This window comes from Nerophis ophidion, linkage group LG28 (assembly GCF_033978795.1).
Source record: "Nerophis ophidion isolate RoL-2023_Sa linkage group LG28, RoL_Noph_v1.0, whole genome shotgun sequence".
NCBI lineage: Eukaryota > Metazoa > Chordata > Actinopteri > Syngnathiformes > Syngnathidae > Nerophis > Nerophis ophidion.
Genome location: NC_084638.1, coordinates 13838053 through 13858052, shown reverse-complemented (window position 1 = coordinate 13858052; position 20000 = coordinate 13838053). Strand labels below are relative to the sequence as shown.

Below are 20000 nucleotides of genomic sequence, written 5' to 3'. Positions count from 1 at the left end.
TCACACAAACTACTGAAACACTCTTACACACACTACTGAAACACTCTTACACACACTACTGAAATGCTCTCACATAAACAACTGAAATGTTTTTTCTCTCATACACACTATTAAAACACTCTTATACACACTACTGAAATGCTCTCACATACACTACTGAAATGCTCTCACATACACTACTGAAATGCTCTTACATACACTACTGAAATGCTCTCAGAGTTAGGCAGACATTTTGTTCACAAACAACTTGGCTTTAAAAAAAAACAAAAAAACTGTAAATGGCCATACACACTAGTAAGATGCTCTCATATACACTAGTAAGACGCTCTCATACACACTGATAAGATGCTCTCATAAATATAACTAAAATCCTTGCACACATACTACTAAAATTTTTGTCTCTCACACGCAAGTGGTGGGTGTGTGTGTGTGTGTGTGTGTGTGTGTGTGTGCGTGAGAGTAAAACATTTTAGTTGTTTATGTGAGAGCACTTTAGTTGTTTATGTGAGAGCATTTCAGTAGTGTATGTGAGAGCATTTCAGTAGTGTGTATAAGAGTGATTCAGTACTGTATGTGAGAGCTTTTCAGTAGTGTATGTAAGAGCACTTCAGTAGTGTATGTGAGAGTATTTCAGTAGTGTATGTGAGAGTATTTCAGTAGTGTATGTAAGAGTATTTCATTAGTGTATGTAAGAGCATTTCAGTAGTGTATGTAAGAGGTATTTCTGAACTTTCAATGTCCCTAACGGCCCCTTATAGTAACACACACCTACACACACAGACACAGACACACACAGACACAGACACACACACACACACACACACACAAAAAGGTAATTGTTTAACAAAACCCTTTAATGCACAGCTGTCAAACTCAAGGCCCGGGGGCCAAATCGGGCCCAACCCCGACATTGTATATGGTAATAATATGTTTTAATAAAGTTTAAGTTAAAGTTCCAATGATTGTCACACACATACTAGGTGTGAGGAGATTATCATCTGCATTTGATCCATCACCCTCACCCCCTGGGAGGTGAGAGGAGCAGTGAGCAGCAGCGGTGGCCGCGCCTGGAAATCATTTCGGTGATTATACCCCCATTCCGACCCTTGATGCTGAGTGCCAAGCAGGGATGTAATGGGTCCATTTTTCCATTTTTATAGTCTTTGGTATGACTCGGCCGGGGTTTGAACTCACGACCTAGCGATGTCAGAGCGGACACTCTAACCACAAGGCCACTGAGCAGAATATTTTCTCACTAAATGTATTTGTTCTTTTCATTTTGATATTCAAAATATACATGAACTGTATGCTTAATAGATGTTAAAATGTCATATTATCCAATAATGCGAAAAAAATGTAAAAATAAAAATAAGTACTTAAATATCAGCTTGACTTATGATTTTAAAGCAAGCTATCAAATCGTGCACTGTAAAAATGACCGTAGACTTGACGGTAAAATTCTGGCAACTTTGCTGCCAGTTTGTTTTTTTTAATGAAAAAACAATTTTGGTACTGTTTGTGTTTACAGTAACACAATATAAAATCAACCACTCTAGATTTTACTGTGAAAAAAAAAAGAATGCCACTGTTTTGCCATTCCATTTCCAGTAATATGCCGTAAAAAAACACTGGAGCTTTGACGATAAAATTCTGGCAACTGAGTGAGTTTTTTTATGCACTAAAATCTATTTGGGGGTTTTTAAGCGAACGTAAAAAAAAAAAGTGAATAATCAAATGCTAAGGCATTAATGCAATATCATGAGCTGAATCCTTATAGTTTTGTTTTTTAATAGTATATTTACAAACGGCCCTTTGAGGGCAGACAAAACTACGATGTGGCCCTCAATGAAAACAATTTTGACACCCCTGCTCTAATGGGTTTTACCAATAATGCTGTAAAGTAGGACTGACCTGACTTTGTTGTTCTGGATGTCTTCCTTATGCCTGCAGATGTGGGACCTCATTGACTGCACATTGGACATTGTTCTGTCCAGTAGGGCTTTGGAACTTTTCAACTGCAACAACAGACAACCTTCATTAGAAAATCCTCACAAAAATAGATAACCAAAGTAGTTGATACTTTTGGCACTTTTTTCAGTTAAAGAAACAGGTCTTATAAGTTTTTTCGTTTTCTGACCCTCCTTGGTATTTTTTATTTTGGCTTTTAAAGTGCAAGACAGTGCTTCCCAAGCTTTTTTCCACCAAGTACCACCTAAAGAAAAACATGGTTCCCCCAAGTACCATCAACATTGAAATATATTAGCATAGTAGGCTTAAACCAGGGATCGGCAACCCAAAATTTTGAAAGAGCCATATTGGACCAAAAATACAACAACAAAAAAAAATCTGTCTGGAGCTGCAAAAAAATAAAAGCCTTCTATAAGTGATATAATGAAGTCAACACATGATATAAGTGTCTATATAAGCTATGTTTGCCTACTATCAAAATGACTTTGTTTGGCAGGCTGATGCAACTCTTCGTTGACAGAAATGTTTAGATGTAATATTTATTCTAAACATTTTACAACATTGTAAAACTTCTAAATGACTGTCTTAGAATGGCCAAAGGTATAGTAGTTGTGTCTGTCCAAGTTAATTCTTCTAATGAATCCATGTAAGATGGGTTACGTTTGCTGTGGTCTGGAACAATCAGAAATGCAGCCAATATTACATACAGATAATGTGTCATGAGACATGCCAACACAAATTAAATACACAGAGGACATAGGAAATTAAATGATTCAATACATACATGAAGTTAGCCTAAATAGCATGTTAGCATCCATTAGCTTGCAATCATGCAGTGACCAAATATGCCTGATTAGCACTCCACACAAGTCAAATATATCAACAAAGTACACCTTTGTGCATTCTCACACAGCTTCAAACGTTTGGTGGACAAAATGAAACAAAGAATGAGTGGCATAAAACACGTCTTTCTCTGGATGTGTCGGAGAAAGTCGTACATGTAAACAAACTACAGTGAGTTCAAGGACCGCCAAAATGAGTAGGACAAAACGGCGCCTGCCAAATACTCACATGAGAGAATCATGTTTCATATAAACAGTGGGATTTCTAACAATTAGGAAGGTTTGTGTCATGTTGTCCTCCTATGTATTTTTCCCCCAGCTTTTTCTATTGTCATACATTTTTTTTTAAGGTTCCAGGGAGCCCTCAGGGCGGCGCTAAAGAGCCACAGGTTGCAGACCTCCATCCTAAATGTTCATTAAAAACAAGTCTGAGGTTTTATTTAACCCTCAAGTCGACTTTGTTCAAAACTACATTAAGCATCCTAAGCGACAAAAAACATACACGCTGTGTTAGAAGTAAGTCATATATTATTATTTTTTAAACTTTCAACGCTTAAAATTTTTCAGTTTTCAGTTTCAAACCTATTCATATACCGTATTTTATGGACGTACTGGATTATAAGGCGCATCAAAGTGGTCATAATATGATTTTTTTCTAAATGTAAAACACTTTATTGTGGTCTACATTACATGTAATGGTGGTTCTTTGGTCAAAATGTTGCATAGATTATGTTTTACGGATCATCTTCAAGTCTCTTTCTGACAGTCGCTTCAAGATGCGCCGTTTTGTGGGCGGTCTAATTTTCGTGGCTCACCTTCGGCAGCGTCTTCTCCCCATCATCTTTGTTGTAGCGGTGTAGCGTGCAAGGACAGTGTCAAAAGATGGAGCTAACTGTTTTAATGACATTCAGACTTTACTTTAATCAATAACGGAGCAGCATCTTCTCATCCGTGGCTCACTAGTCCAATAACAACCACGGAAATGTGTCCCATAAAAAAAAAGTTCAACCGGAACTCTCTAATAACTAAAGTTCCGTGGGTGAATTATGTAACCCCACTACAGTTTTTAGCACTTCCATAGCAAAATATAAGTTACAACTTTACATGACTTTATTTTAGAAATGGCAACAGCAGAGGGTGAATGCAATATAACAAGAACGTAGTGGAAAAAAATAACCTTATCAACTACGGCACCAGCACAGACTACAGTGGCCGACGTGCGGAAATTTTCAGGACTTATGCAGATCTCATATACACATCAGCAGGTACTAGAAGGTAAAAAAAAGTTGTTTTTCCATAATATTGTGAAACAAAATGAACTCTCCTGTAGGAAGCAACAAAGTACTATCTATATATTTATCCATCTATCTATCTATCTAATATGTCTGCTAATGGGTGCCATTTTGCTGTCCTTATACACACACCATAGTAATACTTGTATACCGTAATGGGCCAACAATCCATTAAGCGGTGCGGCTTCAAAGTCATACTAAAACATTTTGACAGATTTTTTCGGTGCGGCTTCAAAGTCATACTAAAACATTTTGACAGATTTTTTTAGTGCCGTGTGTAATTTTCTGTATTTTCAATGGAACATTTAAAGTATTGGTGTTTTTTTTGGCGTTATATTGCAGTCCACACACATTTTTTATGTGTGGCTGCCATCTACTGGTCACACTTATGGTTACACCATGTATAAAATAAAATTGCTTCGAGGTTGGGAAGCACAACCACAATTATTGCGTACATTAGGCGCATCGTGTTATAAGGCACACTGTCGATTTTTGAGGAAGGATTTTAAATGTGCCTTATAGTACGAAAAATATGGTGTATACATTTTTTATGAATTTTGATTTTTTTTTTTTAAATGTTTTATCCTTTTTTTGTAGAAAGAAAACACCATTTTACATTTGAGAAAAACACAAAAATATGCAATATTTTCCAAATTTAGAGGGGCAAGCGGTAGGAAATGGATGGATGGATATTTTAGATGAGGTAATTACAGCCTAGGTCAGTGGTTCTCAAATGGGGGTACGCTTACCCCTGGGGGTACTTGAAGGTATGCCAAGGGGTACGTGAGATTTTTTTTTGAATATTCTAAATTTGTGGGTTCTTCCGAGGATGTTGTAGTCGTAATGATTTGTGCAGTCCTTTGAGACATTTGTGATTTGGGGCTATATAAATAAACATTGATTGATTGATTGATAAAAAGAGTAAAATTCAAAAATCCTTTATAAATATATTTATTGAATAATACTTCAATAAAACATGAATGTAAGTTCATAAACTGTGGGGGAAAAAATACAACAATGCAATATTCAGTCTTGACAGCTAGATTTTTTCCATAAATATTGATGTTAAAGATTTCTTTTTTTGTGAAGAAATGTTTAGTATTAAGTTCATGAATCCAGATGGATCTCTATTACAATCCCCAAAGAGGGCACTTTAAGTTAATGATTACTTCTATGTGTGGAAATCTTTATTTATAGTCAAATCACTTGTTTATTTTTCAACAAGTTTTAAGTATTTTTATATCTTTTTTTTTCCAAATAGTTCAAGAAAGACCACTACAAATGAGCAATAATTTGCATTGTTATACAATTTAATAAATCAGAAACTGATGCCATAGTGCTGTATTTTACTTATTTATCTCTTTTTCAACCAAAAAGGCTTTGCTCTGATTAGGGGGTACTTGAATTGAAAAAATTTTCACAGGGGCTACATCACTGAAAAAAGGTTGAGAACCACTGGCCTAAGTAATAATAGGTCAATTATTTATAACACTGAAAAAAAAAATAGGTAAAGTTATAAAAGTCTTATGAAAGAAAGTCATCTATCATTCTTTTTTTTTAAATTACTTTTCATCACTGACTTAAGATGTTCAGGAATTCTGACCTCATCTTGCATTTCCAAGTAGCTCTTCTCCCGCTCCTTTAAGTTCAGTCGCAGTCTTGAAGCCAGTCCATTGGTTGTTGTTATCCTCTTCTCTTTTTCCTTGTTGTCGTTTATCTGAGACTCCTGGAGGTTCCTCATTTCTGTTAAGGTGTCGTTCCGTTCCCGGATGATCTGGTTGGTCTGGGACAGTTTCTAGAAAGATGGACAGACACGGTGATGATGTTGGATAATTATCATGGGTCCAAACTACGGCTTACTGTGTTTACTAACAAGACATCACGGCACAGCCGAAGCCGAGGTTCTTAACATGGAGATATTCTCACTACTTTTCTTTTGTCGAGCACAAAGAAAATATAATTTCAGTTAAATGTGAGTTTTGTCTTGGATCAAAGATCCTATCTACTGCCCAAAACGGCAGTTCAAGCCTGCTGAAACAGCTACAAAAGTAACATGCTTGGACGAAGCTGGTAAACAGAGACACACTTCACCTAAGGATTTCAACGGAGGGACTGCTAGCCAGGGCAACATTGAGAGAGCCATTGCAACGTATGTGCTAGAAGACATGCAGGCTATTTCTACAGCGGGGTCACCCGATTTCAGGCAGCTAATTAGCATGACAGCGGGCGTTAAACGGCAAGAAAACATCTTCCAAGTTCCTGGACACAGTGGACAGAGAGTACATAAACATAGAAAGCAAGCTAAAGAAGACAATCCAAACTCTGCTTGTGCTTTTCATTCATCACTGAAGGTACACACACACTGTCAATTCTCTTATATACTCTTTCATTCTAGACTACAAGAGTGTTTGATTATCACATCACTCTAAAAGTATAGACTATCCATCCATCCATCCATCATCTTCCGCTTATCCGAGGTCGGGTCGCCGGGGCAGCAGCCTAAGCAGGGAAGCCCAGACTTCCCTCTCCCCAGCCACTTCGTCCAGCTCTTCCGGGGGGACCCCGAGGCGTTCCCAGGCCAGCTGGGAGACATAGTCTTCCCAACGTGTCCTGGGTCTTCCCCGTGGCCTCCTACCGGTTGGATGTGCCCTAAACACCTCCCTAGGGAGGCGTTCGGGTGGCATCCTGACCAGATGCCCGAGCCACCTCATCTGGCTCCTCTCGATGTGGAGAAGCAGCGGCTTCACACTCTGCGGCGAACCGATTCAGTGAGAGCTGAAGATCCCGGCCAGATGAAGCCATCAGGACCACATCATCTGCAAAAAGCAGAGACCTAATCCCGCGGCCACCAAACCGGAACCCCTCAACGCCTTGACTGCGCCTAGAAATTCTGTCCATAAAAGTTATGAACAGAATCGGTGACAAAGGACAGCCTTGGCGGAGTTCAACCCTCACTGGAAATGTGTTCGACTTACTGCCAGCAATGCGGACCAAGCTCTGACACTGACCGTACAGGGAGCGGACCGCCACAATAAGACAGTCCGATACCCCATACTCTCTGAGCACTCCCCACAGGACTTCCCGAGGGACACGGTCGAATGCCTTCTCCAAGTCCACAAAGCACATGTAGACTGGTTGGGCAAACTCCCATGCACCCTTAAGAACCCTGCCGAGATTATAGAGCTGGTCCACAGTTCCACGACCAGGACGAAAACCACACTGTTCCTCCTGATTCCGAGGTTCGACTATCCGGCGTAGCCTTCTCTCTAGTACACCTGAATAAACCTTACCTGGAAGGCTGAGGAGTGTGATCCCACGATAGTTAGAACACACCCTCCGGTCCCCCTTCTTAAAGAGAGGGACCACCACTCCGGTCTGCCAATCCAGAGGTACCGCCCCCGATGTCCACGCGATGCTGCAGAGTCTTGACAACCAAGACAGCCCCACAGCATCCAGAGCCTTAAGGAACTCCGGGCGGGTTCATCTACCCCCGGGGCCTTGCCGCCGAGGAGCTTTTTAACTACCTCAGCAACCTCAGCCCCAGAAATAGGAGAGCCCACCACAGATTCCCCAGGCTCCTCAAAGGAAGACGTGTTGGTGGGATTGAGGAGGTCTTCGAAGTATTCCCTCCACCGATCCACAACATCCGCAGTCGAAGTCAGCAGAACACCATCCGCACCATACACGGTGTTGATAGTGCACTGCTTCCCCTTCCTGAGGCGGCGTATGGTGCTCCAGAATCGCTTCGAAGCCGTCCGGAAGTCGTTTTCCATGGCTTCCCCGAACTCTTCCCATGTCCGAGTTTTTGCCTCCGCGACCGCTAAAGCTGATAGACTATAAATTTAGACTATAGACTAAATAGACTATACATTTCACAAACATAAAGAGGGATCCTAGTGGGCCAAACCAATCTTTCTTTATCTCTAAACTAAAACTTGGGAAATGCGTAGAGTGTTCTTGGCTTCACTGAGGACATGATTTTATTTCACATTTCCTTGAGAGAAAAAAAGGCCTGGTTAGGCGTGTGTATAGCAGGTAGAAGTCAAAATTATATATATATATATATATATATATATATATATATATATATATATATATATATTCACATACATGCATGCATATATATACATACATGTATATATATATATATATATACATACAGTACATGTGTATATATATGTATATATACACATACATGTATTTGTATATATACATACATGTATATATATACACATCCATGTATATATATGTATACATGTATATATATACATGTGTGTATATGTATATATATATATATATATATACATGTATATATATAAACATGTATATATATATATATATGTATATATATATATATATATATATATATATATATATATACACACACACATGTATATATATACATACACACACATACGTGTATATATACATACATGTATATGAATATATATACATACATGTATATACATATATATATACACATGTATATGAATATATATATACATACATGTATATACATATATATATACATACATATATACATATATATACACACTTACATACATGTATATATAAACATACATGTATATGAATATATACATACATACATACATGTATGTTTATAAACATATATACATGTATATGTAAACACATACATACATACATGTATATATACATACATATATACATATGTCTTGATTGGATTATCCAGAGAATAGTGCTCGATACCGTGGTAGAGCGCAATATGTAGGTTTGGGGAAAAAAAACGGAAGGTGCTTACAAACATCAGTCGTTTACCAAGCAAAGGTAATACGCAAGGACATTAACAAATCCGACACGTACGTAGGATTAACCGAAGGAGCGTTCAAAACAAGATGGAATAATCACAACGCCTCCTTTAGAAACCAGACTTTGCAGAATTCTACAGAACTCAGCAAACACATTTGGAACCTCAAAGACAATAATGTTGAATATTCAATAACATGGCAAATTCTTGCATCCAGCTCACCTTACAACAGTGGTAATAAAAGATGCAACCTATGCTTAAAAGAGAAACTGTTTATTAAATATCATCCAGATTTATCATCCCTCAACAAGCGCAGTGAAATCATTTCAACATGCCGCCACAAACGGAAACACCTCCTAGGTAACACATGAGCCAATCACCACACCCTACGCCTGCTTGTACCCACCCACTCTGTGCCCTATATAAACCATTGTATGTGAATGCTTCCATTAAAATCTCCTGATGATTGAGGGAACCCCTCATGAAACAGATCTGTAGAGATGAAGTAGTCTTGTGATTTTTTTTCCCAAACCTACATACATATATACATATATATATACACACTTACATACATGTATATATAAACATACATGTATATGAATATATACATACATACATGAATATATACATACATGTATATATATGCATACATACATGAATATATACATACATGTATATATACGCATTTGTGCATATATACATACATGTATGTGTGTATATATATATATATATATATATACATATATATATATACATACATATATACATACATGTATATACATACATATACATGCATGTATATACATACATATACATGCATGTATATACATACATATATATGCATGTATATACATACATATGTATGCATGTATATACATACATATGTATGCATGTATATACATATATATACATGTTTATACATATATATATATATATATATATATATATATATATATATATATATATATATATATATATATATATATATATATATATAATGATAAATGGGTTGTACTTGTATAGCGCTTTTCTACCTTCAAGGTACTCAAAGCGCTTTGACACTACTTCCTCATTTACCCATTCACACGCACATTCACACACTGATGGAGGGAGCTGCCATGCAAGGCACTAACCAGCAACCATCAGGAGCAAGGGTGAAGTGTCTTGCTCAGGACACAAAGGATGTGACGAGGTTGGTACCAGGTGGGGATTGAACCAGGGACCCTCGGGTTGCGCACAGCCACTCTTCCACTGCGCCACACCGTCCCTATACAGTATATACACACGCACACGCGCACACACACACAGTACAGGCCAAAAGTTCCTTGCCTTCTCATTCAATGCGTTTTCTTTATTTTCATGACTATTTACATTGTGGATTTTCACTAAAGGCATCAAAACTATGAATGAACAGTTATGTACTTAACAAAAAAAGGTCCAATAACTGAAAACATGTTGAAGCTCATTTAGAGAATGCCAAGAGTGTTTAAAGCAATAATCAGAGCAAAGGGTGGCTATTTTGAAGAAACTAGAATACAAAACACGTTTTCAGTTATTTCACCTTTTTCAATGTGGCGGCCCTTTATATTGTCAGCATTTTGGCTTACCACAGCACACTGATGCATTTCAACATCTCTTTGCTTCATCTGTTGGATGGTGTTTTCCCACTGGTGGATGATCTGCTCGGTCTCCAGGTGAGCCTGCTGCAAATTCTCTGTCATCTTGTCCAAAGCAATCTGAAAGAAAAGCACACAGAACATGCCTGGATTGGTGTGCAGGCTTATGAAATCCCAGATATAGACTTGTTACTCATTTCTGGTAAGAACCATCAACCTACAACATTTAACACTGTGTGTCATTATTTAGACACCTTTTCCAATTATCTCCCAGGCCAATGGTTCTCCATAATATTTTCTCTTTTTAAGAAAATATTCATATGTATTAACAAACCCTGCTAGTTGTTACACTAAGCTTATTCTACTCAAAGGGGACCTTTTAAGCAAAACCAACTTTTCCTACCTCTTGGTGCCTAGTTTTGTGTATTTGGGATCTACAAAAGTCCTGTAAATTTGAAATCCAACCACGCAGACATGGCGGAGATTTTTGTAAAACAATATTACCGTCCTTCATACTTCCTCCAAAAGAGCCACTTGGAATTTACCCAAATTGTGACATTTTTCCCAACTGGGACGTCAGCAGATATCTCCATATATGGTAGATTTTTACCCAAAGGGCTTTTTGCAAGTCTGACATTGTAGTCTAGCGCTGTCGTCAATAAAAAATGTGAATTCCAATGAGCTGGAGCAGCTTGGGAAAGATGATGTCAAACTTCTTTTTATGTTTGGAAAAACCATGATAGATATTTCCTTCTATTGCATTATGTTTTGCCTCGTTATAAAAATAACAAAGAAATATTTTGTGACTGGCTGTGTCAAATATGATACAAATTGAAAATTGTATATGGCAATTGATTTTGTAAAAAATAAAGATAAAAAAATAAATATTTGACCTATAAAAGCTCCAGTTTTAAATAATTGAATTGTTTCTATTAATTATTTAGTGGTTGGGAATTGAAAGGGATAAACATGCAAACTTCACAGATGCTGCAACACTGTCTATTGTTGATTTGCACCTGTGCATGTCGTGTATATTACCTGTGCAGATAGAGTCTCTGTCATTTCCTTGTCCAGCGCTTTGCGTTTTTTATTGCCCTCTATTGTGGTCCTCTCAATAGCCATAGTGAGTGACTGTATGACGACAGATCATTAACATGTGAGTGAAGAGAAGAAATTCAGTAAAAAAGCATGCTGCACTGCATTTTTGCCCGCTAGCAGATTTTATCAGAACACAATAATTGGTTATAAGGGAGTCTTCTAAGCCCTTATCACCATAGACAAGATCTTTATGAGTTATTTCCACAGGATCAACATAGAAAAATAGGACACATCGGTCAATTGGTTGTTATATTTAAGCTGTTAGTACCTTGATTCTCAACTCATCTTGCTGTGAATACTTAATTATGGCCATCATGTCGTCATCTTTTCGTGCTGACTCTTCCAAAAAGGCCTCCATGCCCTTCTGGTCCCACTGCATTTGAGTCCGAAACTGCTCCAGCTTTTGTTTATCCCTGAGGACTTGTTTCTGAGGGTACAGACATTCTTTGATTGTCATTTTGGTCGGACTTCAACATAATATCAAAATAAATGTGATCTTAGACATCCATACACCTCTAAGGTATCTTTCTTGTCAGACATATATTGAATATTGTTTTCCGTCTTGGCATTTTCCTGCACCAGGCGACCTGTTTCTCTCTCTGCGATGGCGGTGAGGTGTGTCTCTGACTCTGCTTCTCGATCTTTGGCCCTGCACAGAGCCTTTTTGCACAGTACACACACTCCCATTAGAAGCTGCTCTAATAGATGGATGGTACTTTGAAGGATTAAAATAATGAAAATGACACAAAAAAATTAAGGAAAAACAAAGAAAAGGGAGAAGGAGAAGAAGAGGGAGAAGAAGAAGAAGATGAAGAAGAAGAAAAAGAAAATAAAGAAGAAAAAAGGATAGAAAGAAAAAGGCAGAGGGCGAAGCTTAAGAATTAAAAAGTAAAGAAATGAAGGAAAAAACAAAAGGGAAGAAAGGGAATAAGAAGAAGAATACAAAGAAAAAATTGAATGAAGAAGAAGAAAGAAGAAAAAAGGGGAGGAAACGCAGGATAATGAGGAGGAAGAACAAAAGATGGAAGAAAAATAAGAAGAGGAATTTAAGAAGAAAAAAGAAAATAAGAAAAAGAATGGAATAAGGGGAAAAGGAAGGATAAGGAGAAGAAGAAGGATAAAGATGAAGAGGAACAGGAGGAAGAAAAAAGAAAGAAAAAATTAAAAAAATGAAAAGGACAAAGACCAATGAAGGAAAAGAAAAAGGTGAAGGAGAAGAATAAGAAGAATAAGAAGAAAGAAAAAAAGAAAGAAGAAGACACAGGGGAAGTTTAAGAAGAAAAAAGTAAAGAAATGAACGTAAAAAACTAAGAAAAGGGAAGGGAGGAGGAGAAGGAGAAGGAAAAGGAGAAGAAGAAGAAGAAAAAATAAAGAAGAAAAAAGAAAAGAAAGAAAAAGGCAGAGGGTGAAGCTTAAGAAGTAAAAAGTAAAGAAATGAAGGAAAAAACAAAAGGGAAGAAGGGGAACAAGAAGAAGAATACAAAGAAAAAATAGAATGAAGAAGAAGAAAGAAGAAAACAGAGGAGGAAGCGCAGGATAATGAAGAGGAAGAACAAAAGATAGAAGAAAAATAATAAGAGGAATTCAAGAAAAAAAAAGAAAATAAGAAAAAGAATGGAATAAGGGAAAAAGAAAGGATAAGGAGAAGAAGAAGGAGAAAGATGAAGAGGAGCAGGAGGAAGAAGAAAGAAAGAAAACATTAAAATAATAAAAAGGACAAAGACCAATGAAGGAAAAGAAAAAGGTGAAGGAGAAGAATAGGAAGAACAAGAAGAAAGAAGGAAAGAAAGAAGAAGACACAGGGGAAGTTTAAGAAGAAAAAAGAAATGAACGTAAAAAACTAAGAAAAGGGAAGGGAGGAGGAGAAGGAGAAGGAGAAGAAGAAGAAGAAGAAGAAGAAGAAGAAGAAGAAGAAAAAATAAAGAAGAAAAAAGAAAAGAAAGAAAAAGGCAGAGAGCGAAGCTTAAGAAGTAAAAAGTAAAGAAATGAAGGAAAAAACAAAAGGGAAGAAGGGGAACAAGAAGAAGAATACAAAGAAAAAATAGAATGAAGAAGAAGAAAGAAGAAAACAGATGAGGAAGCACAGGATAATGAAGAGGAAGAACAAAAGATAGAAGAAAAAAAATAAGAGGAATTCAAGAAGGAAAAAGAAAATAAGAAAAATAATGGAATAAGGGAAAAGGAAGGATAAAGAGAAGAAGGAGAAAGATGAAGAGGAAGAAAGAAAAAATTAAAATAATGAAAAGGACAAAGACCAATGAAGGAAAAGAAAAAGGTGAAGGAGAAGAATAGGAAGAACAAGAAGAAAGAAGGAAAGAAAGAAGAAGACAAAGGGGAAGTTTAAGAAGAAAAAAGAAATGAACGTAAAAAACTAAGAAAAGGGAAGAAAGGGGAGGAGGAGAAGGAGAAGTAGTAGAAGAAGAAGAAAAAAGTAAAATAATGAAAAAAAAAAAGAAAATGGATGGAAGAAGGAAAAGGGAAGAAAAAGAAGATAACTTGGTATAACAAGAGTAAGAAGAAGATAAGGAAGAAGGACAAAAAGGGAATATAAAGAACAAAAGAGAAAAGAAGAATGAAGAAAGAATCATAAGAAAAAGAAAGGAAGAAGGAAAAAAAGGTAAAAAGAAGAAAAAGAATAAAGTAGGAAGAGGAAGCAATAATCATACTGAATATTTGATGGAAGAATGTGCCGATCGATCACTTCGATGATCCCTATCTCATAATTTTGGTGATGAAGTTTGTGATCACTATTGCCAAATTAATTCCTGTTTTGTTTTTGTTTTTGGTCTCCAGGCCAACAAGCACAGTTTTGTGTTACATACTCAGTGTAGAGCCCATCTTCTAATAGTACTCACCTCCATTACAGCCACAAAACTGCATTTCTTCGTATCTTAAGTACCATTATCACTGGATAAACATCATTATTACAGGTGTGTTGATATTGAAAACTGTAAACAGCACTCACTATAAATTACACAGCATTTGTGATTGGTATCAGTATCGGCCAATATAAGTCGGAGATGATAATATCGGAATCGGAACATCACTAATTTGTATGACATATACTGTAAACATATTTCCAAGTCAGAAGGGGGGAAAAAAACCTACCTCTGTGATTTCCAGCTCCTTCTTAACATTTTTCAGGTAGTCGTGTCCTAATTGTGCCCTTTCTTTATTAGTCTCAAATTTGTTTTTCAGCTGCAAGAGATCTCTCTTTTTCAAGCAAATCTGCAAAATGACATGAGAAACATTGTTTTATTAAATATAGAATTCTATTTTACTCGCATCCCACCCTTCCATGCACAGCTATTGAGCCCTATCTCCAGCAGGGGGGGCCCGGTGACCCACTACCAGGGGAGGAAATACTTGGTTCTTGGTTTGTTGTATACATAGAAATTTTTAAGCTGCTTTTTGTCTGGTCTGTAGAAGTTTGTGGTTTTGTCGGCGGCTATGATGAAGTTGCTTACTTTCTTGATGCGCTCCGTGTCATTTTTCAGCTTGGTGAGGAATGGGTTGCGGGCTGGCTTAAATTTGACTGAAAGTAAAGTAAGAAAGTAAGCAAGAAAGTAAGCAACCTCATCATAGCCGCCGATATAACCACAAACTTCTACAGAATGGACATACCAGAACATAACACTTTACTGGACAAAAGCATCACCAAATCATACAAAAAAGCGCAACCCAACACTTTACAGAACATCCACCTGGAAAACAAGCGGATCGAAACTGAACTGGATATTGAGGACAGGGTGGACGCCACAGCCAACAAAGAAGCCTTCATCACATTGAAGGACCACAAACCCAACTTCGCAAATAACCCAACATGCCGACTAATAAACCCAACTAAATCTGAAATAGAACAAATCAGCAAAATAATCCTGGACAGAATCAACACAAAAATCAAGGACAAAACACCACTCAACCAATGGAGAAATACAGCAGCAACATCCAAGACAAACAACAACACAACTTTATCTCCTTCGACATCGAAGAATTTTACCCTTCCATCACGCAAGACCTACTGACCCAAGCACTAAAATTTGCCTCGGACTACGACTCAATCACAGGCAACGAAAGAAACATCATCATCCACGCAAAGAACTCCATACTCATCCACAACAGTACACCATGGCAAAAAAAGAACAATTCAACATTTGACGTTACTATGGGGAGTTTTGACGGAGCAGAAACGTGTGAACTCGTTGGGAGTTTCCTCCTCTTCCAGCTTGCTAACCTCAACCTGAACCTTGGTATTTACCGTGATGACGGACTGGCAGTGTGCCGCGCCTCGCCAAGGAGCAGCGAGAACACCAAGAAGCGCATATGCCAAATCTTCAAAGAAAACGGCCTACGGATCACGATTGAAGCCAACAAGCAAACCGTCAACTTCCTCGACGTCACGTTCAACCTGAGAAATAACAGCTACCAACCATTCACGAAACCCAACACAACACTCCAATACGTGCACCATGACAGCAGCCACCCACCCACCACAACAAAAAGAATACCTACCGGAATTAATAAAAGGCTATCGATGCTGTCATCTAGCAAAGCTGAATTCGACCAAGCAACCCCCCCGTACCAGAAAGCACTTGATGAAACCAGATACAACTTCCCCCTCACCTATGAACCCACTCCAGGAAACCAACCAAAAAAGAGCAGAAAACGAAACAACATCATCTGGTACAATCCGCCATTCAGCAAAAACGTCTCAACCAATATCGGCCACAAGTTCCTCACTCTGATCGACAAACACTTCCCCAAAGGCAACACCCTAAGAAAAATATTCAACAAGAACATTAAATTGAGCTACAGCTGTATGGATAACATACAACAAATCATTTCAAACCACGACAAAGCAATTGTAAAAGGACTGCCCACCCCCAGACTAAACGACTCTGAAACCAATAAGGAATGTAACTGTCGCAAGAAACCTGATTGCCCTCTCAACGGAGGGTGCTTACAGACATCAGTCGTTTACCAAGCAAAGGTAACACGCAAGGAAATTAACACATCCGACACGTACGTAGGATTAACCGAAGGAGCGTTCAAAACAAGATGGAATAATCACAGCGCCTCCTTTAGAAACCAGACTTTGCGGAATTCTACAGAACTCACCAAACACATTTGGAACCTCAAAGACAATAATGTTGATTATTCAATAACATGCCAAATTCTTGCATCCAACACACCTTACAACAGTGGTAATAAAAGATGCAACCTACGCTTAAAAGAGAAACTGTTTATTATATATCATCCAGATCTATCATCCCTCAACAAGCGCAGTGAAATCATTTCAACATGCCGCCACAGACGGAAACACCTCCTAGGTAACACGAGCCAATCACCACACCCTACGCCTGCCTGTACCCACCCACTCTGTGCCCTATATAAACCATTGTATGTGAATGCTTCCATTAAAATCTCCTGATGATTGAGGGAACCCCTCATGAAACAGTTCTGTAAAGATGAAGTAGTCTTGTGATTTTTCCCACACCTACATATATACATATATACATATATATATATGTATATATATACCTATATATATATATATATATATATATATATATATATATATATATATATGTATATATATGTATATATATATATATACTTATATATATACATATATACTTATATATATACATATATATATATACTTATATATATACATATATATATATATATACTTATATATATATATATATACATATATATATCTATATATACTTATATATATATATACCTATATATATATATATATATATATATATACATATATATATCTATATATATTTATATATATATATATACTTATATATATATATATACATATATATATCTATATATACTTATATATATACATATATATATCTATATATACTTATATATATATATACTTATATATATATATATATACATATATATATCTATATATACTTATATATATATATATATATATATGTAATTTATTTATTTTTTTTCTTTAACATAAAATCTTTGACATTTGTTTTTTTTACCAAACAAATTTCCACCCTAGTAGACATTTCACTAAATTCTTGGGAAATGTGTTTTTCTTTTTTAAATGTTCATGCCTAAAGAGTAATAAAACACTTAAGGGAAAACATCTTAAAATAGGTTTTCATCAATTATCAATTTAAGGACTAATTTAAGTATGTAAGCGAGTAATTTATGATTTGTGACCAATACAAATTCCAAAGTTTGATTATCAGATTTTTTTTAAATGACCAATTGACCACACTATATTAAATATGTGAATATATTGTTAAACATCATTAAAGGCATATTTTAGTGTTCACAAAATCCTATTCAATTATTAAACATTTTTCATCCGTTAAACCGCAAACAAATGTCCACTCTGTGGACATTTCCCAAACTCCTTGGGAAATGTGATTTTGCAGGGTTTTTTATTGATGTTGTTCATGCCTGGAGTCTAATAAAACACTTAGGAGAAAATATATTGAAGTTTAGCATAAATCATTAAAGGGTTCATTTTAATTATGTAAAGGAGTAAATGTTGTACATTGCCTGATTAATCAGATTTTTTGAAATGATCAATTGACAGCTCTATATAAAATATGTCAAGATAAACATTAAAAGCATATATAAAGTGTTTACAAAATTCTATTTTATTATTTAACCTTTTTGAACAATGTACCCCCTAGTGCACATTTTACAAAACTTCTTAATGATTGTTTTCATGCCAAGAGTAAAAAAACAAGTAATAAAAAAAACAATCCAGCCTTACCTGTTCAATCAAAGCCTTGTTTTCAGCGTTGAGCACTGGGAGGGCGTAATGCTTCTCCCAGCCCATCTCTGATAAAACTCGAGCTGCGTAAAGCGCCATTTTCCAGCAAACACAAAAAGTGTTATTCGATTCAAGTGTCTCGTCGCACCAAAACCTGACATCAGCAGTTCTTCTATCTGTCGCTCTGATGATGTCGTCAGGGGGGCTGCATCATTTGAAAGACAAACGGCTTGGGGGTTATGTGGGTCCTTTATGACATCACATGGTCACACCTGCCCTGGCTCCAGTGAAGTGTGTCCTTTGTCACCTAGCAACAGCGGGGCACAGTTGGCTGCAACATAACACATTTTAAACATTTTCACAAATTTAAATGGAAGACTCAGACGTCTTTTTAATGTTAAGGACTGATGATTTGCTCGTTATAACAAAGAGCAACACTTTTGTTGTTGCTCCCATTTTTCAGGATTTGAACTCAAAGATATAAAACACCTATTCCTTTCAAATATAGTTCACAAATCTGTCTAAATCTGTGTTAGTGAGCATTTCTTTCATTGTGGGATGGATTATCTTGGCAAAGAAGAAATGCTCACAAACAGATTTTGAGAGATGTGGGAACAATATTTAAGAGGAATAAGTCTTCTGAGTACAAAATAAAAATAATAGATCTTATCGCCAATATCATATGGCTGGGCGATTTTGGCTTTTATTAATAGCGCGATATTTTTATGCCATATTGCTATATACGATATATATTACGATATTCTGCCTTGGCCTTGAATGAACACTTGATGCATATAATCACAGTGTCTACATTAAAACATTCTTCTTCATACTGCATTAATATATGCTACTTTTAAACTTTCATGCAGAGAGGGAAATCACAACTAAGTCAATTGACCAAAACTGTATTTATTAAATACTCTTCATTCTCTCACGGGTGACTTTTTAAATGAAAGAACAAATTAAAGGCCTACTGAAAGCCACTACTACCCACCACGCAGTCAGATAGTTTATATATCAATGATGAAATATCGACATTGCAACACATGCCAATAAGGCCTTTTTAGTTTACTAAAGTGCAATTTTAAATTTCCCACAAGTTTCTTGTTGAAAACGTCGCGGAATGATGACACGTACGCGTGACGTCACGGACTGTCAGGAAATATTAGCGCTGCACCATCGCGGCTAAAGGTCGTTTGCTTTAACCGCATAATTACACAGTATTTTGGACATCTGTGTTGCTGAATCTTTTGCAGTTTGTTCATTTAATAATGGAGACTATAAAGAACAATGCTGTTGGTGGATTGCAGCTGCCTTTAGCACCGAGACACAGCCGGTGTTTCTTTTTTTGTTGTGAAGCAGAGCGGTCAAGCGAACATGTTTTCTCTACGTCAACCAGCATATTTTTGGATGGAAAAATTGTGATATATATATATATCTTACCGGAGACATCATTGGATTATTCGTCCTCCTGCAGTAGCTGTTTAAAAGGCAGCTGTGAGCTTGGCTCTTCGGCTTCTCTCTGAGACACTGCATGATCACCGCAGCCATCCGACCTCGAGGTATGTCTTTACAATCTCACTAAAACACTATTAAAACAATAAGCAGATAAGGGATCTTCCAGAA

General features: G+C 36.7%; 1 protein-coding gene across 3 annotated transcripts in view; it reads right to left on the bottom strand.

Annotated features, from left to right (window-relative positions):
* LOC133545205 (coiled-coil domain-containing protein 39-like) overlaps window positions 1-20000 on the bottom strand; it is a 64747-nt gene that overhangs the window by 43866 nt on the left and 881 nt on the right. Inside the window, exons 1-9 of one of the 3 annotated variants that reach the window (XM_061890588.1) lie at window positions 19818-20000; window positions 18375-18705; window positions 14711-14830; window positions 12116-12262; window positions 11871-12029; window positions 11543-11635; window positions 10496-10624; window positions 5706-5897; window positions 1912-2015 (exon numbers count right to left, since the gene is read on the bottom strand). The exon at window positions 19818-20000 is cut by the window's right edge and continues 881 nt beyond it. In XM_061890588.1, the coding sequence (XP_061746572.1) occupies window positions 1912-2015; window positions 5706-5897; window positions 10496-10624; window positions 11543-11635; window positions 11871-12029; window positions 12116-12262; window positions 14711-14830; window positions 18375-18473 (1043 nt within the window). In that variant the 5' untranslated portion in view covers window positions 18474-18705; window positions 19818-20000. The remainder of the gene's footprint in view (window positions 1-1911; window positions 2016-5705; window positions 5898-10495; window positions 10625-11542; window positions 11636-11870; window positions 12030-12115; window positions 12263-14710; window positions 14831-18374; window positions 18706-19817) is intronic. The other 2 variants (XM_061890589.1, XM_061890590.1) reach the window with 2 other exon arrangements.